This window comes from Trachurus japonicus, chromosome 17, assembly GCF_045865225.1.
Source record: "Trachurus japonicus isolate A0001 chromosome 17, Traja_1.0".
NCBI lineage: Eukaryota > Metazoa > Chordata > Actinopteri > Carangiformes > Carangidae > Trachurus > Trachurus japonicus.
In genome coordinates, this window is record NC_140923.1 from 5,651,020 (window position 1) to 5,670,463 (window position 19,444).

The following is a 19,444-nucleotide window of genomic DNA, read 5'->3' on the forward strand; positions in this document are numbered from 1 at the left end:
TCAATGTCCCACACCCTTGAGTTTTACACTGCTGACTTGTATCATCAGAACAGACATGTCCTTTACTGAATATCAGTAATTAAAATGCAAGTCCAATTCATTGTCATACCTTTTCAACAGGTTGGATAAATTGATGATGTTAACTGACAGTTACTAATATCTTGTCTTTTCACTTGAGATCAGATTTTGCGGGTGCAATAATAAGGTGACTTGACTTGCCCAAGAAAAAATGACTTGGGTTAAGGTGACCCAAGTTGCATGCAAGCCTCAAGTGAGTCCCATCTCTGCCCCAAACATACAGCCAATGTCTTTAAGAACTATCTTTTGCACAGAGAAGAACAAGAAGTCCTGGAAATGATGGTGTGTGATGATTTCCTAACGATTTCTGTTTTATTGAATTTGAATTTTACTTGAACTTGAGTTGAATTTCTGTCATAAACTTCACGTTCAGCTTGACAATGAAAACAGGGAGGAGGTTTATCAGATTATCTACATCTCGCCGAATAAATAAAAGAAAAACTCTTCTAAAATGAAGAGATGCAAACATCTGGGTCAGACGCCCCAGGGTGATTATTATTGATGGAGGTGAAGTGATTGACAGGTACTTGTGCAGCTGGTGGAGTCTCTGCTGCAGCTCCTGGGTGGCGTAGGGGTTGGAGATGTCCGATGCGATGCTGGGCGTCGGCTCCTTGCCTCCGGCCAGGTACTGCTGGGAGCCCGAGATGGCCAGGTTAGAGGTGCTCCTCCCGGTCTCCGCCAAGGTCTGACCCCCTCCTCCTCCTCCTCCTCCACCCTGACCCAGGTCTGTGCTCCCAGGAGACCGGACCATCTCCTCTGCCTCCCTCCGCCGGTTCAGCAGGTCCTGGGGCGACACGGATGCAGAGCGGGGGACGTCCGAGGTGGACGAGGGAGGTTTCGGGGACTCTGAGGAGACGGAGGCCCGCGGGGTGGAGGCGGAGGACGACGACGACTTGCGGACCTGCACCGAGGACGGGGTGGGGTTTAAGGACGAGGACGTGTCCTTCTCCAGACACAGCACCTGAAATCAGACGACAACAAAAACCAACACGTTTCTAATCGATCAATGACTCCGGCCACACAAGATCCAAAACCCACAGGATCAGAAGGAGCTTACACGTATACATCCTCCGTCCCATTCATGCTTTGGAAAGGTGTTCTTTTCAACGGTTGTCCCTTATTTTGTTAATGATTGTTTCTATGTTTCTTACTCTCTCAGTCCCAGAAGTCTGATTTAAAGATGTGCAGTCTGTGGCTCTAACTGTGAAATAATGTCTTACATGCTTAGAAATTATGAAAAAATGTATCATAGAACAACGCAAACATGCGATCCAATAGTGGAAACACTCATCAACTCAAAGTCTTTAGTATTATCACTAGGCGCTTCTTTGGAAAATAAATCCTTGGTGGGGTCTGAACAAGTCAAATAGAGCTCTGCTAACTGAAATAATTTTCCTGGTCCACTCAAGATTTTCAAGGACATTTGACTTGTTTCCCCCTCCTTTTCCATGTATTTTCCATGAATGGAAATTTTCCACGTTTTCCAGGACACGTGGGAACCCTGTCTACATCTGATCCGGTTGGTTCTGGTTTGCACCAAAGAACTGTTCATGACATATTGACATCCTTTCCTCATTACCTACGTATGCTGTGTCTCCCTACACTTGACATTGATGGGTTTTACATTCATATGCCAACTTTTTCCCTGTTAAAAAGGTTTTCTAGGGAGTTTTTCCTCAGTCGATGTGAGGGTCTGTTGTCCAAGCCTATCAAAGCTCTCCTTATGTTATGTTATGTAATCGCTACCAGCAGCATCAACACCATCGGGCCCAATAAGGAGCCTAGTTGGGATTTGGATGAACATCCTCATAATGCAGAGGCTTTAATGTCACTGGCAGGAAATGAGAAGACAACTGCAGGCTCTGTTGTGAGCCCTTCGTGTGGTCCGGACCGAGACCACCTCTTTAAGTCTAAAAGTCTGGACCAAACAAGACTGGTATGAAAGCTCCAAGGAAGAACAAATGTCCTACCCGCAGAGCCATCTTCATCTTGACGGTGCAGCTCGGGCCGGAGTTCTTGAGGGGGAAGTGCTGGTTAAGCGTCATGTCCTCGGCCTCCAGCAGGCGGCTCAGAGGCACCGTCAACGTCCCCAGCGAACACTCGTGCTTGGCGTCCTTCACCTGAGGACACAGAGTTTGAAGAAGCGTTGCTAAGAGGACACGTCTGACTGTATCAACACAACACTGACTTATGAATCCAGAAGTTTTCCTACCTCGACCTCCAACTCCTGGGTTTTGGGGTTGTGGATGGGGAAGGTGAAGGCTTCCTCCCACACTGGTTCATTGGTCTTAAATCTGGTCTGCAAAAGGAAATGACAGGAAGTTCGTGATTTGATATCAGACTAACCAAAACGTGAGTTATTCTGACGTCATTTCAAAACAACAAAGTGTAAACAGACCCAGTAACTGAACTTGTTATGATCGATTCTTATTTAGATACTCTGTTTTATGCATCATAAGTACCCATATACATTATACAAACTACAAATACAAATGGAAGTTTTTGGTATTAGAACAATAAAAATGACTAAGGTGATGAGCTGGATTGTATCAGATAAAACAGATTTTCACTTTTAGGATGTTATGTGCAGTGGGAGTTGTTGCAATACTGAAAAATGATCACAAAGTACTGTAGTAATGGTATTGAACTGGCAGTTGGTTTGAAGAGATCTGAATCCCAACTTTCTATTTGTCAGAAACTCTTTTTATGCACAAGTATCATTACAGTGACTGAGTGGGTGTTGATGAGAGTGTGGTGCTGTGGTCTCACCTTGCTCTCAAAGGACTTGTGTCCCACTGTGAACTGGACAAGTGGACTGGGATCGCTGGTGACCTTTTTACCGGACTGCGGGAAGAAGAACAGGTTTTACAAACAGCTGGTTGCCACGGTGAACTCAAAGCTGTTGCAGCATAGTTTTTACGCAATTAAAAAACACTAATTACAAAAAAAACCATGTAAAATCTGTCACATATGTTCATGTTTGTGCAGCTTCGACCTCAGCACCAGCTGATGGATATTAACACTTTCATTACAGCATCCTTCTGTGTCATGGTGTCACTTTTAATGGGAAAAGTGGAAAAAAAACCCACTAATAGAGCCCAAACAAACAAAAGTTTGAAAAACTCATGAGGTCAGAGTGAAGGAAAGATCCAATCAAAGGTTCAGTGTGAACGCAGCTCAGACAACAACTGTGTTATTTACAACACAACATCGTTAGACACGACAAACGAGATTAGTGGAGTTGGTTAATGTTTTCAGGAGAAAACTGACGCGTTAAAGACAAATCTCTGATTATTACCAAGTTCCTGAGTCTCCTAAGGTCACATTTCAAAATGTAAACGGAGCCGTTGGTGGTAAATGGTGGTACAGGAAACTGAGGTATACCTTTCACAATAATAAAAGTGCAAAGGCTCTTTCCTCCGTCGGTGGCCATGCGTTTGGAGATGATGAGATCTGCTCTTTATGGCCAAAAGGCTGTGGACACATCAGCCTAGACTTTTTGTTTTTATTTCCACTGGAAGGAAAACTTTAACAACTTTTCCTCTGAAATCACATCTGAGTCACCACAAACGACCAGTGTGTGTGCGTTCCGAGGATTATAATGTTAATAAACGTTATTAAAATTGGTTTAGGTTTGAAAATCGTCTCCTGTGTATCTGACCTCACTGACAGAGAAGATGTTGTAACTCACTTTACGACTGAACTGTAACTGTTGTTTTTTTTCTCTTCTTCTCTTTTTATGTATTTTATTTTTAACCGCTAGTAGTTTTTCCACTGCACTTGTCTGAAATCTGCTCCATGAATAAACAACAGACTTCACATATTCAGTGTCCACACACTTTTGGCCTCGCGGTTCGATTCCTGAGATGAGTGTGTGCGTGTTTGAAGCCTGTGTGAGCGTCTGTCGCCGTGTTTTCCTTCAGTGTGGGTCGTTGCCGTGTCGTTACCTTGATGGCCTTACTGAGCGAGGCCTTCTTCAGCCCCGCTTGGTTGAACTCTAACGGATTGCGCTTTGATTTTCCCCCAGGGACAAGGCAGGAGAGAGTACACACACCACACATACACACACACACACACATGTACACCAGGTTATTAGGGAAAGGAGGAGCGTGCAGGACGGAGGAGGAGGAGGAGGAGGACACACCAACACCACCATCATCACCAAACACCAAGGTTACAGCACAAAGGACAAGACAGAGAGAGACAACATGAGCGATCACATGGTTAATGTCATTCCCCAATCAAACCTGGACATGAGGTTATATGAGGTTACATGAGGTCAGAGCCCGATCAATAATGGATCCATGAGGCCGATATTGAAATATGACGCACAATTTACCACTTTAAATTCAAATACACTTTAAATAATAATAATTATGTCACATTTGGAATTAAAAATTCCGCTCACAGCCAAGTATTTCGGACGTTTGCAAATATCATAAATCAATATCGGCCGATATGTATTGTATTGGTTGGACTCTGGTCAAAATACGATGACAGGTTAAAAATGAAGAGGAGGGAGGGGGTGAACTGAGATCAGAGGGAGGGAGTCATCTGATCAGAGAGAAGCTGAGGTGGTTCTCTGTTGTCGTGACGATTGGGGACCAATTATTGATCCATATTGATATGAAATCCATTGATATCACAGCAGAGTGCACAGAGAGCCTCAGTCTTCCAGTCAACAAAGACATGATGAACTGGAAGCACCGGGAGTCTTTTCTTTTCCACTGTAGGAACTGAGAACCAGTTTCTGTTTCTGTTCAGTCTGATTGAACAGTGAACCAGCGTCTCTACGGCTCTGTCGCCTGGAAACAAACATGGACGTTGAGTTTGAAGAGACACTGTCGCCTCTGCACTTCATCTTTAAAAGAGTGACAGAGAAGCTCTTCTTCTTCTAGCATCAATGCCACCATTTTAATTTGATTCACCTCGAGGACACATTCACACTGACTTTGGGTAGGAGGGAGTTAACGACCGATTAAATTACTTTTTTTTTTTTTTTTAAGGAGGGTAAAATATCTATGTCCTGGCTAGATTCATTGATAAATGAATATAAATTACTGTTTATTGTTCTGTATATCTTGGAAGCTTGTTTGTTTTTTTGCTTTTTCTCCTTTGTTTTCTTTTATGATGACACACTAGCCATTCTTACTTAATGTTTAGTGCCTTATAAGCCCATTTGGGCTGGGCACAAAAAATGTGCATGAGACTTAAAGCAGAAGTAAGTGATATATTTGTGTTAATATAAGTCTTAAATAGTTATATCTTCCGACAGCAATCACTTACATAGAGTGTTTGGACTGAAACACGGGTCTGTCAGTCACTCTGCTCTGCTCTGAGCCGAAGAGAAAACATTTATCGTATCCTACAGTTTTTATCCAATGAGGAGAGAGAACGGCATGCAGGGCTGTGTGTGCAGCCAAGGGACGCCGTGAATGTGGCGACGTAGGGACGAGGACTGTTATGGTGCGTTCAAGGAAACTCGTATTTTTCCGACCGTGAAGACGTACCAGTTCGATCTGGTACGAGTTCACCGGTCGGAAGTTACGAGTGGCCGTTATAGTGACTTTCATCGGTAAAACAGGTCGGAAAAACACGAGTGGGTTGCCTGAAACGCTACAAAGTCGTAAGTTGTGACTTGAAGCTGTAATTTACGATTTCAAAAGCCTGCCTGGAACGCAGCATTATGGAAAACGACCGGACCACTTACTTCTGCTTTAAATAAACAATCAATCAATCAATCAATTATAAATCATTAAGATGAGTGGTTTTTGGACAAAAGGTGGGACTAAAAAAGTTTTTCTCTACTTTATCGGTTATTATTATTCTTATCTCTTTTTGTTGATTCTTCTTTGTTACACATAAGAAATGAAAATGTCCAATTCTTTCAGACGGTCTCAGTGTTAGATGTGTTTAGTGCAGGATTTTTTTGGTTGTTTTTTTGCTGTAGAGGAAATTAACTCATAAATGTTGATGAACTCCAACTCTTCATGTCACTACATGACAGAGTGTGACTCTCTTCTTCTTCGATCAATCAGATGTGAAGGAAACTAGAGTAAATCTCTCATCCTGAAAAAGTTTTTTTTCGATGGACGGAGATAAAGGGAGTCGTCTTCTAATTATCCAAACACTGAGCGTTTGTTACAGTTCCTGCAGTGGAAAACAGAAGATTCCTGAGGAACTCTCTGGTGTTTCCATCTTCAGTTGACTGGACTTTAGAGAAATACAACATGACACATTAAAACTGTAGAATATCAATGAGTGAATGTTTGGAAATGTGGAGGAGGTGGAGCAGGATCAGACTCTGGTCCTGATCGGGTCTCATCAGTGATGGGATCAGAAATCACTGTTTTCCTAAAAGGGAACACAGACGTGTTGACAAGAACTGTTTTCATTTAAAGAGGATATTTTACTCATCGCTGCCCCCTGGTGGCAAACACACACACCTGCATTACCTCTTCAAATCCTCTATATCTGACTGACTGACTCACTTCCTGTCAAAAGGTCTGTGTGTTTTGGGTGAAGGTCACCACGGTAACTAACTTCAGCCTCTCATGGAGCAGTTAGTGTCCGTGTGCTGCCCCCTGGTGGCAGAGCGGAGCAGCCACAGAGGAGACTGATGGGGAAAACCATGGAGGATGGAAAGGGAAGCAATCCACAGAGAATTCACCCCTCCCTGCTCTAACACGAACACAACAGCTCAAAACACACGCCTCCCTCCAAAAGACCGTCACACGGGGACACTGACCTGGTGTCGGACACAAAACTAAACTCAAAGAGGAATCTTACTTAACTCTTACTTCTTTAAAATAACAACAACAACCTGCGTTACTGGCAGCTAACGGGATCTTTAAATGAATCAGGAACAATATAATATTGAATTCATATTGATATTCAGGTTTTTTCCTGAAGAAGGTCAGTACCATTAAAGGGATAGTTCACCCAGAATTCAAATTTCACTCATTATCTACTCACCCTCATGTCGACTAAGGGCTGGGAGAAGTTTCAGAGTCCTCCGTGGCTTCTCGAAATTGTTCCGCCGGTCAGTGCAAATCACGCGAGATTTGCGATGACACAGGAAGAGCAGTGAACTGAGACACTGGGAGCTTCCGTTACAAACAAGCTTAAAATATAGTCGGGGCTTCAATACAAGAGGGACATTACAGACGAGCACTATGGAGGTATTTGGATGTTTTTTGGTGTGTCTTTTTGGACGAAGAAAAGTGAGCACCATTCACAACCATTATATGGACAAGTACTGCTGCGCGAACCCCCCCCCGTAACTCGGAGAAGGCACGGAGGACTCTGAAAATTCTCCCAGCCCTTAGTCGACATGAGGGTGAGTAGATAATGAGTGAAATTTGAATTTTGGGTGAACTATCCCTTTAAAACTGTTTCTGTGCAGGTATCACAGTGTGCAGGAGTCTCTATATTCTGCACTGTTGTGGATTTAACTGTCCCTCTTCTACACACTTGTCAATCTAATTGATGTGCAAAGTATTTTCTCTATTTACAACATCATACTGAGAAACATTAAAGCAGATATCAGTGGAATGTTTTTGTTAATATAAATCCTAAATAGTCCTATTTTCCGTCAGCAATCACTTACATGAAGTATTTCAGCCTAAACACGAGTCTCTCCGTCACTCTGCTCTGCTGTAACCCGAGGAGAAAATTTTCCTTGTGGGATACAAGTGTTATCCAATGAGGGGAGAGAACGGCATTAAGGGCTGTGTGTGCAGCCAAGGGATGCGCGTGAATGTGGTGACGTAGCACGAGGACCAATTGATGCCTGACAAGGGCGGGGGCTGCTAACTCATGGTGCGTTCAAGGAAACTCGTACTTTGTGTTTTTCCTTCCTGTGAAGTCATACCAGTTCGATCTGGTACGAGTTCACGGGTCGGAAGTTACGAGTGGCCGTTATAGGGAACTTTCACAGACAACAGGACGGTAAAAACACGAGCTACGGGTTACCTGGAACGCTACCAAGTCGTAGTTGTGACTTGAAGCTGTAACTTACGGTTTCAAAAGCCTGCCTTGAACACAGCATTAGCCGAAACGGCCGTGCCGCTGTTATGTGCTTTAATGCTCTAAATCCCTGTAACCCTCAAAGGTAACGTCACAGAAAAAAACAAAACTTCAACATCATTTGTGTATTGGGAGAAAATGAGTTTGAAGTTCATTTTATCAGACACGCTGCTGTTAGATCAGTGGAGATGACTGGAGGAGGGAGGGTGGTTTTGATCTGACGCCTCGCTGCTGTTTCCTGGTCACGTGTCGTGTTGCTCAGTCAAACTCCAGACAAATGACAGTCACAACTAAATCAATAATATTAATACGTAGGTACAACTCAACCCGTGCACTAGTAAAGGGGGTTCATGCTAATCAGGCAAACAGTTAAAAAAAACAACAACCTTTATTTAAAACCAAACGCAACCAGACAGCAGCGTCTTCTCCAAACTACTGTAGGATGCAGAAAACAGACTCACAAACAAGGTCCTATAGAGAGAGGCCGTGTTCTCGCAGAACACCAGGCCGGCCGCCCGCCTCTCCTTTAAGTAGCCCGAGCCCAAGTTCCCCTCGAAGACGCTCTTCAGAGGAAGAGGAGGAGGAGGAGGAGGAAGAAGAGGAGAGAAGAAGAGGAGGCTGAAAAGAGGAAGGTGAAGGAAGGAAGACTCTACAGAGGTTTAAACGACGGTAACGTGAAGCGTCCTGAGACAAGACAAGACAGGACGGGACACGTGTCTGACTGCATTGTTACCACAAACAAACAAACAAAAAAAAAATCTGGAATATCGAAAATAAAGTCATATATTTTGTCATCACAAAAGTCACAAAATTTAGAATAAAATCATAATAATATAAGAAAAATAGAAAAATATATCAATAATAATGAGAAAAAATAGTAAAAAGTAGTATCTAAACAGTAATAAGCCAAATTTCATGAGAGAAAAGTTGTAACATTTGGAGAAAAAAGTCACAACATGGAAAATTATAAACTATATACTGTATATAAAATCAATAAAATAACAATATTTAGGATTATTACAAGCAAATGCTCAGGATCCTTAGATAATTAAATGCTTTAGTTGCTTGAATAAATACACTACACCGTATGTTCAGGTTTAAGAAACAACCAACTTTACCTTGAACTTCAATATGACCCACGAGGTCTCACCTGTTTATGATTATTATATAAATGATATTTGTTCCTCACTGTATAAAAAGAGTCAGACAGTCAAAGAACTGAGAGTTGATATAAAATAATTAATGTTCTTTCATCTCTGAAACAACTTTGTTCACAAACATGTCAGACCTACAGTTTCCACTCAGACATATCAACTTGTTTCAACAGTAAAGACTCTGATGATGATCAGTTAAAACAAGATATTGTACTGAAAAAAAAAAATTTTTTTTTAGTATTTTCAAATATAGTAAAATATACATTTAAGAAGCTAAAGGTGACGAGTTCATATGAAGTCAGAATCATTAATATTTTCAGACAAGATGGAGAGAAGATGAAAGAAAGGATGAAGAGCAAAAAGAAAGTTGGGAAAAGTAGATGAAAGAAAGTTTTTTTATCTTCCTTGAAGAACGGGAACACAACTAAAACACCAAATATCTAATCACCAACTACTAGACCAAATAAAATAAAGTAAAAGAGTAAAATCTGACGTGAACGTACAGCTGCTGAACAAACAGAAGTGAAATGTGAGTCATCTTCTCCTCTTTCATTTCCTGCTGAGTCATGTTAGTGATCGATACGACATCATCAGATCTACACGTGGTCATGTGACGGCGACTCACCGGCAGGTTTCTGGCTGAGTCCAGGAAGACGACGAGCAGCGCCGACGACAGGCCGTCGTTGGCCTGGCCGCGGTCCGCCTTGATGCTCGCCAGGGCCTGAGGCGGAGGGACAGAGGCAGTGAGTGTCAGAGTCAGAGGTCAGAGGTCAGAGGTCAGAGGTCAACAGAGACTCTGAGGTCGGTACCTGGTCCAGCTTCTCAGGCGAGGGCAGCAGAGACAACCACTCCAGCTTCAGGTGCAGTTTCCCCGTCGCCACGTCGTCCAACACGAACCACTGAGGACACAGTCAGGCACAGAGGGTTAATATGCAGCTGCAAGTCATTTATTCTTATCAAATCATGTTAAATTATATATTATTTTTATAATTGTCAGTGAGAAATACATCCTGTGACACGAAAGTGGGACTACTAGAAGTTTTTTTGTTTGTTTTTTTGAATATGAAAACAACATATTGGGCCCTATTTTGCTGGCGCAACTCAGGGGGGCGCAGCGAGGCGAGCCCTGGCGCCGCTGGCGCAGTGGCATTTTCCTCCAGTGCAACAACGTGTGCAGCGGATTCGGTAAATTGGCAGACTGCTGTGCGCTGAGATGGGAGTGGTCGCGCAGCAGGGGGAGGTGTCGACAGATTCACCGTGGCGCAGTGACAATTTGTTGCCGATAGACCGCGCGGAGAGTGCGCCGAAAGCTCGCCAGCTCCAACCTGGTCTAATCTCAGCGCAGGGCGAAGCGCAGCCAGCGCAGTGGCAATTTGACTGCCCAGCGCGCAGTGCAGACACGTCAACAAGACCTCACAGGCAGATTTCCACACTTCCAGGCACATTTAAATGCAATTAACAATAATAATAATAATAATAATAATAATCATCACAATAACCCCTATTTATTGTATCTGAATCAGCACATACACCTAGATCTATATAGATTGTCCCGTCACACTGATGGCAGACCAAAGGCTTGCGTAATGGAAACTCAGCCTGACTGAATTAACACAGATGAAACCAGGGAGGGACTGAGACAGCCGTGGATGTCCCAAGAGCAGGTGTTGACACTACACACTGTGCCGTTGCAGATTATCAGCTATTTATTTATTTATTTACTTATTGATTTATTAGGGGCCAGCGCCGCATCATCACGTGACCATAACAAATAAAACTGAAATGCCTCCGTTAAGCACAGCTGTTTGTTTATGCTGTGATCTGTGCACACGTGTTTAAATATAGGTTAGATAGATAGATAGATAGATAGATAGATAGATAGATAGATAGATAGATAGATAGATAGATAGATAGATAGATAGATAGATAGATAGATAGATAGATAGATAGATAGATAGATAGATAGATAGATAGATAGATAGATAGACCTGCTCCCTCCTCCTCCCTCCTCCCTCCCAGACTACTTTTGCATCATCAGCCCGTGAGGTCTGTTCGCGCGACCGGACACTGCCAGCTTGGACCGGACCAGAACATCAGTTTCCTCCCGTCTCACTTGCTCTGACAGATTGAGAGCTGTTGCCCAGTAAAAAAAAACAAAAAACAAAACACACACACCCCTTTTCCATTAATAAAGACACTCATATTTAGTAACCTATATTTAAACACGTGTGCACAGATCACAACATAAACACAGCTGTGCGTAACGAAGCATCACGGAGCGTCTCTCTTTTTCTTTTTTCTTTAGAATTTACCTGAGATGGAGATGTGAATATCTGCTCACTATGATGCCAGGCTGGTTGTGGTTTGCTGTGAGAGATGATAGTTTTATTTGTTTTCAGTTTTATTTGTTATGGTCGCGTGACGATGCGGCTCAATAAATCAATAAGTAAATACATAAATATAGCAGATAATCCTGTAGTGTCAACACAGCAGTAATCCATCCTCATCTTTCATCTGTGCAGCCTTTGATCTATCATCAGTGTGACGGGACAGTCGATATAGATGTGCTGAATGTCTATGCTGTAATCTGTAGGTGCTGATTCAAATCTTCTCTTCCACGGTGAAATCAAACGTCCGCCTTGCGCGCGCGGCGGATTTAAAGGCGAGGAGAGGAGCTCATTTGATTGGTGAAGATCTGACTCGGCTGTGTCAAACCCACTCCACGCCTTCTCTCCTCCCTCTATGCCATTTGCGCCGGTGGGAGGGAAGTAGGCGGGATGCGCTCCGCTGCGTTTCGAAGCAAAATCGCAATCTGCTCCTGACCACTCCCCGTTGGCGAAGCGAAGGCGAGGCGCAGGCCTGATCCGCTCCGCCTGCACCTAGTTCACGAAAATAGAGCCCTTTATGTGATTTACTGAACAGCAACTACTCAAGTGTCGGGTTTCAATAAAAGTTCTATAAGGACAAAGAATATAAAATAAAACATGAATCATTATTCATATTTCACAAATTTTCTAAATATGTCTCATTTTAAAATATGTTTTTTCCCCTTTAATTTCACTCATGAATTTGTGATTTTCATTGAAAGAAATCCAATTTTAAAATGTATGAGGGGTGACTATTTTTTATTTATTTATTTTTTAGAAATATAGGTAGGCCTATAGAAGTTTTTGTTCCAATACATAGTTGCTCATAAAGTTGGAATAAATTTGTTTTCAGACTCATTCCTCTTTTTTTCCCCCCTATCATAAAGATTAATTGTGGTTTAATTTTCACATGTTTGGAAATAGTGATCAATAAAGGTTTGAGAAGATATACACTATATTTATCAAGAATAAATCACATTGTTATAATAATTTTATGATAAGAGGTAAAAAATATATATTCAATTCCAACTTTATGTTCTACAGTGTATTTATATATTGTATTGAATGTTGAACAGCTTGATGCTAAACCGTGTTTTTTTTTCAGTAATATCACAACAACTTGTTGAACGGACGTCACCTCATCGACTCTCTGTTCCTTCTGCAGCTCGGCCACGTCGATGATCACACTGGAAAAAACACAACAACCATGAGAACAAGTAAAACAAGTTTAAAGTAAAGAGATCCTCCCTTCAATAATCACTTTATCTTTGGTCAATAAAACGCCCAAAAGTTTATTTTATCTGTTTATCCAACATTAAAAACACCTTTTTTTATTTAAGTTTATTGTTATTAGAAAAAAATAACTAGAAGCCAAATCCTGATATTAATTATTGATTTAAAGCAGAAGTAAGTGGTCCGGTCGTTTTCGCTAATGCTGCGTTCCAGGCAGGCTTTTGAAATCGTAAATTACAGCTTCAAGTCACAACTTACGACTTTGTAGCGTTCCAGGCAACCCACTCGTGTTTTTCCGACCTGTTTTACCGGTGAAAGTCACTATAACGGCCACTCGTAACTTCCGACCGGTGAACTCGTACCAGATCGAACTGATACAACTTCACGGTCGGAAAAATACGAGTTTCCTTGAACGCACCACAACAGTCCTCGTCCCTACGTCGCCACATTCACGGCGTCCCTTGGCTGCACACACAGCCCTGCATGCCGTTCTCTCTCCTCATTGGATAAAAACTGTAGGATACGATAAAAGTTTTCTCTTCGGCTCAGAGCAGAGCAGAGTGACTGACAGACCCGTGTTTCGGTCCAAACACTCTATGTAAGTGATTGCTGTCGGAAGATATAACTATTTAAGACTTATATTAACACAAATATATCACTTACTTCTGCTTTAATAAAATCTCATTCAGACTCTATTTAGACAGTGAGCACATGTTTGCATCATGAAGCGGAGCGGACGCAGCAGACTGGTTGTCGTACCTTCCCAGGAAGTCGTCTTTATCAGGATCCTCATCAAACAGCTCCACCTCCACGTTCTGCTCCGAGTGGTCGTAAATCAGCGCCTGCAAATACAAACCAACACATTCACATCATCAAACATTAAAACTTTATTATACATGAACTAAAAAAACAGGGACAAATACTGTCCAGAAACCCTCCAATAAAAACATGCCCCAAATAAGAGAATGTGACTTAATTGTGGCGTTTAAAGGGATTTGTATTAATGTGTTATTATTGTTGACAGCCCTGATGAAAACATTTAACACCTCGATGTGGTTTCAGTAAAGCGTCCGAACAAGGGGGCAGTTGTCGGTCTGAGAAGTGTAGCTCACTTGCGCTGACTGCAATCCCACTGCAATCCCCTCGGCTTCCTCTGGGGGCTGGTGTCAGAAGGGAGCATTCTCCATAGACCCCCATGTGAAAATCGCCGACTTTACATCCTCAATAAACATGTTAAAAACCTGGTGTCAGAACGTTTTTTGTTCTCAATCGATAGTTTCTACCCCCGCACACACTCTGAGGGGGGTGAATTTTTTTCTAACTCTACCGTTTTACTGTTATTAGGTTAAAATTCTGGCCAATTAGGACGCAGAAACGTTGAGTGACAGGTCCGAGCAGCTCCGTAGACAGCTGCTTCGAGGCCAGTGGGCGGTTTCTCGGCCGGCCAATCCAACATGGCGCTGTTCAGGCCGCCATATTTGAGTCACAAAAACGACTCCCTAAAACCAATGGGTGACGTCACGGATGCTACGTCCATTCTTTTTACAGTCTATGCGTCCGATAGAGAATGTAAAATGTGACCTGGTCCCAAACCAGTAAGAGCTTTAAAGGAGCGACGTATTGTCAGACTGTGGCCAAAACTGTTGCTGCAGTCAAGTTTAAAACACTGCAGCGTGTTGTTTCCCCTCTCTGGTACCTGAGACTCACACACACACAGTCTCTACGCCACCGGACGATGGATGTAGTGGCAGAAGGAAATGAAGCGGATAAATCTGTACACATGCACTGGGAAAACAGATTATTGTGCAGAAAGAGGAGAAAATGAGCTTCTCCTCTTTCAAGCTCATCTCCTCCTGTGCAGATGCTGGTTTTGTTTCTGCTTTTTGTTGAGATGTTTCTGAGAGTCACAGCGACGTCTTCTAATGTTTAGTAACGTCACATAATAATCCACATAGATCGTTGTAGCTGCAGCTCAGTGGGAACTCAACACAAAGGCCAAAACACAAAGTCAATCGATTTACAGTATATGTGAATATTCTGGCTGAACTATTCTTGTTCTTAGATCAGTGTTTCACATTAACATTATTCCTTAGATTGGCTGATTTTATGATTACTTGCCATAGATTTCTTACATATACTGTAGCTCAAGTTTTTTCATCTTTTTTTGAATTTCTTTAAATTGCGGCATGTTGCTTTTTTGTGGATCTCTCTAAAATTACGTTTATCACAGTTAGTTAATGATTTACTGTAACAAGGAGGGTAATTACTTTTTCACACAGGGCCAGGTAGGTTTGGATTAGCTTCTTTTTCCCTTAATAAATGAAATCATCATTTAAAAACGGTATTTTATATTTACTTAGGTTATCTTTGTCTAATATTAAAATTTGTTTGATGATCTTAAACATTCAAGTGGGACAAATATGCAAAAAAGTAAGAAATCGGGAAGCGGGCCAATACTTTTTCACAGAGCTGTATTTCCCAGACGATACAGGGAGCTGATGGAGAGGAGCTAAACCACCTCACTGACCTCGTACACCTCGTTCCACCGTGGGTTCACCGTCTCGTGGATGACTTTGCTCTGGAACTGTTGGACCCCGACCCGGATGACGCCGTACGGGTCCGACTTGCCTTTGATCAGCCCCCCGAGGAACTTGTCTTTACCCAGCAGCTCCTGGGCCTCGATGAAGTGGATCCTCAGGAGACCCTGAGAGGACGAGGACAGGGGAGGACGTTCATTATATAATACTGTATAGAAGTAAAGAAGATTCAGGTTTAATACGTAAAGACACCTGAGGTGGAAATCAGAGCTGTGGTTTTCAGTCCATGATGAGGTGAAACAAAGGTTGTTTTCTTTTTATGTTAAGTGTGAGTTCACTGCTGTCTAACACAACTTTGTAGTGAATAAAACAATAAACAAGATGAAGTATTGTGATTGACAGCTGGGTGTTACCTTGGGCATGGGGAAGCGGAGCTGGGCCAGCTGGGCCTCGCCCACCAGAGGGATCTTAATGCAGTTGGGCAGAACCAGGAAGCTGTAGATGATGTCCTGGATGATGTTATCACATAAACCACTGAGGAAGAGGAGGGGGAGGAGGAGGAGGAGGAGGAGGAGGAAGAGGAGGAGGGGAGAGAGGTTGATAGAGATGGACATAAAGAAAAAAAAAAAGTTAAAATACTAAAATAATGCTGTATTTAAAGCAGTGGTTCTCAAACTGTTTTACATCAAGGACCCTAAATTGATACAAATTAGACCACGGCCACCTCATTGGACAAAATTTTGAAGCAAACATCAGAAATACACAAATATTTAGATAACGTTACTTTTTTGTCATTATACGTTCAAATTAGGGTTAATGGTGTGAATTTTTGTAAATATTGTAGACAAATTTCTACTGGTACAATTTCTCCGAAAATGTTTAAACATTTCTAGAAAATTGGTAAAAATTCTCCAAAAAAAAAAAAAAAAAAATTGGTAACATTTCTAAAAAGAAAAAGAGTTAAACATTTTCTAGAAAAAATGGTAAAATCAATTAAAAAACAAAAATCTAGAAGAAAGTGGTAAAAATTCACAAGAAAAGTTTTTTTTTAATTCTAGAAAAAGTGGTCAAATTTAAAAAAAAACCCAAAATAAAGTTTAAAAAAATAATAATAATAACAGTAAAAAGTGGTAAGATTCTCAAAAAAAAAAAATGTAAAAAGAAAGAAGTTGGGGACCCACTTGAACCGTCTCAAGAACCCACTTTGAGAACCACTTGTTTAAAGGAACAGAGACGCTGCTGCTTACATAGTTATTTTGAGCTCAATTTGAGCTTTTATTTTGATAGGATGAGCATTAGAGTTTATTTGGACAACTTAAAACCAGGGGAGCAGGGAACTGGTCCAGAGGCAGAGCTAGAGCTTTACTGTTCACTGGCTGAGTTTCCCTCACTCCTCAGGTTTAATGTGGCGTTACACCGCCACGTCCTCTAGAGGGCAGCAGCCTCCCGCTTTAAAACACAGCTGCTCCGACTATAGTCTCCTCTCACACACACACACACACACACACACACACACACACACACACACACACACACACACACACACACACACACACACACACACACACAGACACAGAGCTGATCCTGGGTCTGCTTCCCACTACAGCTCAATGTGATTGTTGTAAACTGGTGTTTCTGGTGTTGACGTGCTGATTCCTGCTCTGCTCAGTCACCACACACACACACACACACGCACACACCACCACCACCACTCCACGTATCCCATCATGCCTATGAAAGCAGCCAGCTCTGGGTTGGCCACACACACACACACACACATATGAAAGTGACCTTAGGTTTTCCTGCTGTTTCAGGATAAAATGCAAATAATCACTGAGGAAATGTGAGCACACACACACAGGAAGAGAGTAAGGAGGGTAAGGCCTGGGCAGGTCTGTAGCTTGTTCACAGCAGAAACACACACACACTCATAGCCACCCACACACACACACACACACACACACACACACACACACACACACACACATGCATTGTGGTGCTTTCTCACAAAGTCGTCAAACAAGGAGAGCTGCATTTCTCAGGGTGGAGTCATGTGGAAACCACAGAGGGTTTCTCTCTCTGCTCAACACAAACAGAGAAGCAGCAGGAAACAGCAACAGGTCAGAACCAGCTGGTGACAGAGCTGCAGCTACTCAGGGATTAACAGCTAGTATTAAGGTTAACAGCTAGTATAAGGTTAACAGCTAGTATAAGGTTAACAACGATTATTAAGATGAAGGGTGAAATATTCTGACATCTGTCATTTTAAAGGGATAGTAGCATTTTTTAAAAAGTGGGGTTGTATGATCTACAAATAGCCCCTAAGTACTTTAATTGCAGTAGAAGACTCTCTGCACTCCTCCCGTTAGCAACGCCAGCCCATAATAGCCCTGCCCAGAGATTTACAACATACAGTGACAACATACACCTAACCAACTCACGTATCCCTCCGCCCAGGGTTAGCGCCCGCTGATCAGCAGTTGGTTAGCTCCAAATAAAAACTGTGTTTTTCCTGCACTTTGAAGGGCTGGAAAAAAAAATATTATAGCGAACAATGGAACTGTGTTTTTTTTTTTCAGGTAAAACCTCTTTTAGGCCACGAAAATAGGCCGTTTCTTTGGGTCTGTTCACAACAATGTATGTTGTAACTCTCTGGGCAGGGCTATGGGCTGGCGTTGCTAACGGGAGGAGTGTAGAGAGTCTTCTACTGCAATTAAAGTACTTAGGGGCTATTTGTAGATCATACAACCCCACTTTTAAAAAAATGCTACTATCCCTTTAAGAACCAAAAACCATCTCAGTAGTATCTCAAGGAAATTTAAATCGAACACAACGCATCTTTGTCTAGACAAATAGCCAAGTCCTACTATGACCTGGACAAATGAGAATATTCACAGGCCTCTCAGTAGTAGTTTTCCATCTCCTCTCTAAGCCAATCAGAAGAGAGGAGGAGGCTCTGATGCTCTCTTCTGATTGGCTGACTGTTTTCTAAAGTGATAGAATAAAAAATAGAGCAGGTTTCAGAATAAAACACTCAGAGAAAAACAAAATCAAGCGTTGGTTGGATGGCGGGTCCAGGTGGTGGTGAGGGGGCGGGGCTAAGTTGTGACATCACAAAGTGACAGGAAGTCCTGACGGCTGGTTTTAAGGCTCAGTTTCTGAATACAGGCTGTGTGCATTTCTCTGTGGACTGAGGCTTTGATACTTTCACAGTATTAATATAGAACCTAGAGCTGCTTTATAATCACACTACACATGAACATCTACCTTTATACTGTATGGAGCTTTAACACAAACATCTACCTTTATACTGTATGGAGCTTTAACACAAACATCTACCTTTATACTGTATGGAGCTTTAATACAAACATCTACCTTTATACTGTATGGAGCTTTAATACAAACGTCTACCTTTATACTGTATGGAGCTTTAACACAAACATCTACCTTTATACTGTATGGAGCTTTAACACAAACATCTACCTTTATACTGTATGGAGCTTTAATACAAACATCTACCTTTATACTGTATGGACAGTGAATCAGTGACTTAGCAAACGATGTGTGGATCTGGTTTGTACGGTGGCCCTGAGGGCTCATGCAAAGACACAGACGTCCTCCACACCCGACCACACACAGCATGTGAGTTAATAGAGCTTTTCTTTTTTCTGTCGGGATGAGTCGACTCTTCTTTCCTCTGACGTCTCAACATAACGACGGTTACCGCCGAGGATCTGAACGAAGAAGTCCTGTCTTGAAAAGCTTCTTCCAAACCGGCTCAACGTCACATCTGTCTGCGGCGTCCCTCTCTTTCCCTCTCTCTCTGTCTCTCTCTCTTTCATAATCACGTTACTAAAAATACCAACACTTAGCGGAGGAAAAATACAGGTCATAATCCGTCCTGTGATCCGGTGGTGAATGTAATGGTTTCAGCAGCGGAGCCACAGAGCTCGTCCGTCCACTGGGATCGTCTCTTCAAAGCACCGCTGTCATTTTCTCTCATTATGTCAAACAGGAAGGATTGTGCATGCTCTCACAAACACAGTTG

The 19,444-nt window shown here is 42.3% G+C and overlaps 1 protein-coding gene across 6 annotated transcripts in view; it reads right to left on the reverse strand.

Annotated features, from left to right (window-relative positions):
* Positions 1 to 19,444, reverse strand: part of esyt2a (extended synaptotagmin-like protein 2a) — a 70,396-nt gene that overhangs the window by 6,215 nt on the left and 44,737 nt on the right. For 2 of the 6 annotated variants that reach the window (XR_015038091.1, XM_085805382.1), the window contains exons 9-19: positions 15,810 to 15,930; positions 15,387 to 15,563; positions 13,619 to 13,701; positions 12,765 to 12,813; positions 10,070 to 10,159; positions 9,886 to 9,981; positions 8,568 to 8,669; positions 2,848 to 2,922; positions 2,291 to 2,377; positions 2,049 to 2,198; positions 606 to 1,039 (exon numbers count right to left, since the gene is read on the reverse strand). Coding sequence is in view for 5 of the 6 variants with exons in the window: in XM_085805382.1 (XP_085661508.1) it covers positions 606 to 1,039; positions 2,049 to 2,198; positions 2,291 to 2,377; positions 2,848 to 2,922; positions 8,568 to 8,669; positions 9,886 to 9,981; positions 10,070 to 10,159; positions 12,765 to 12,813; positions 13,619 to 13,701; positions 15,387 to 15,563; positions 15,810 to 15,930 (1,464 nt within the window). In the remaining variant the exon portion in view is untranslated. Of the gene's footprint in view, positions 1 to 605; positions 1,040 to 2,048; positions 2,199 to 2,290; positions 2,378 to 2,847; positions 2,923 to 4,025; positions 4,089 to 8,567; positions 8,670 to 9,885; positions 9,982 to 10,069; positions 10,160 to 12,764; positions 12,814 to 13,618; positions 13,702 to 15,386; positions 15,564 to 15,809; positions 15,931 to 19,444 lie in introns of all 6 variants that reach the window. The other 4 variants (XM_085805384.1, XM_085805385.1, XM_085805386.1 and 1 more) reach the window with 3 other exon arrangements.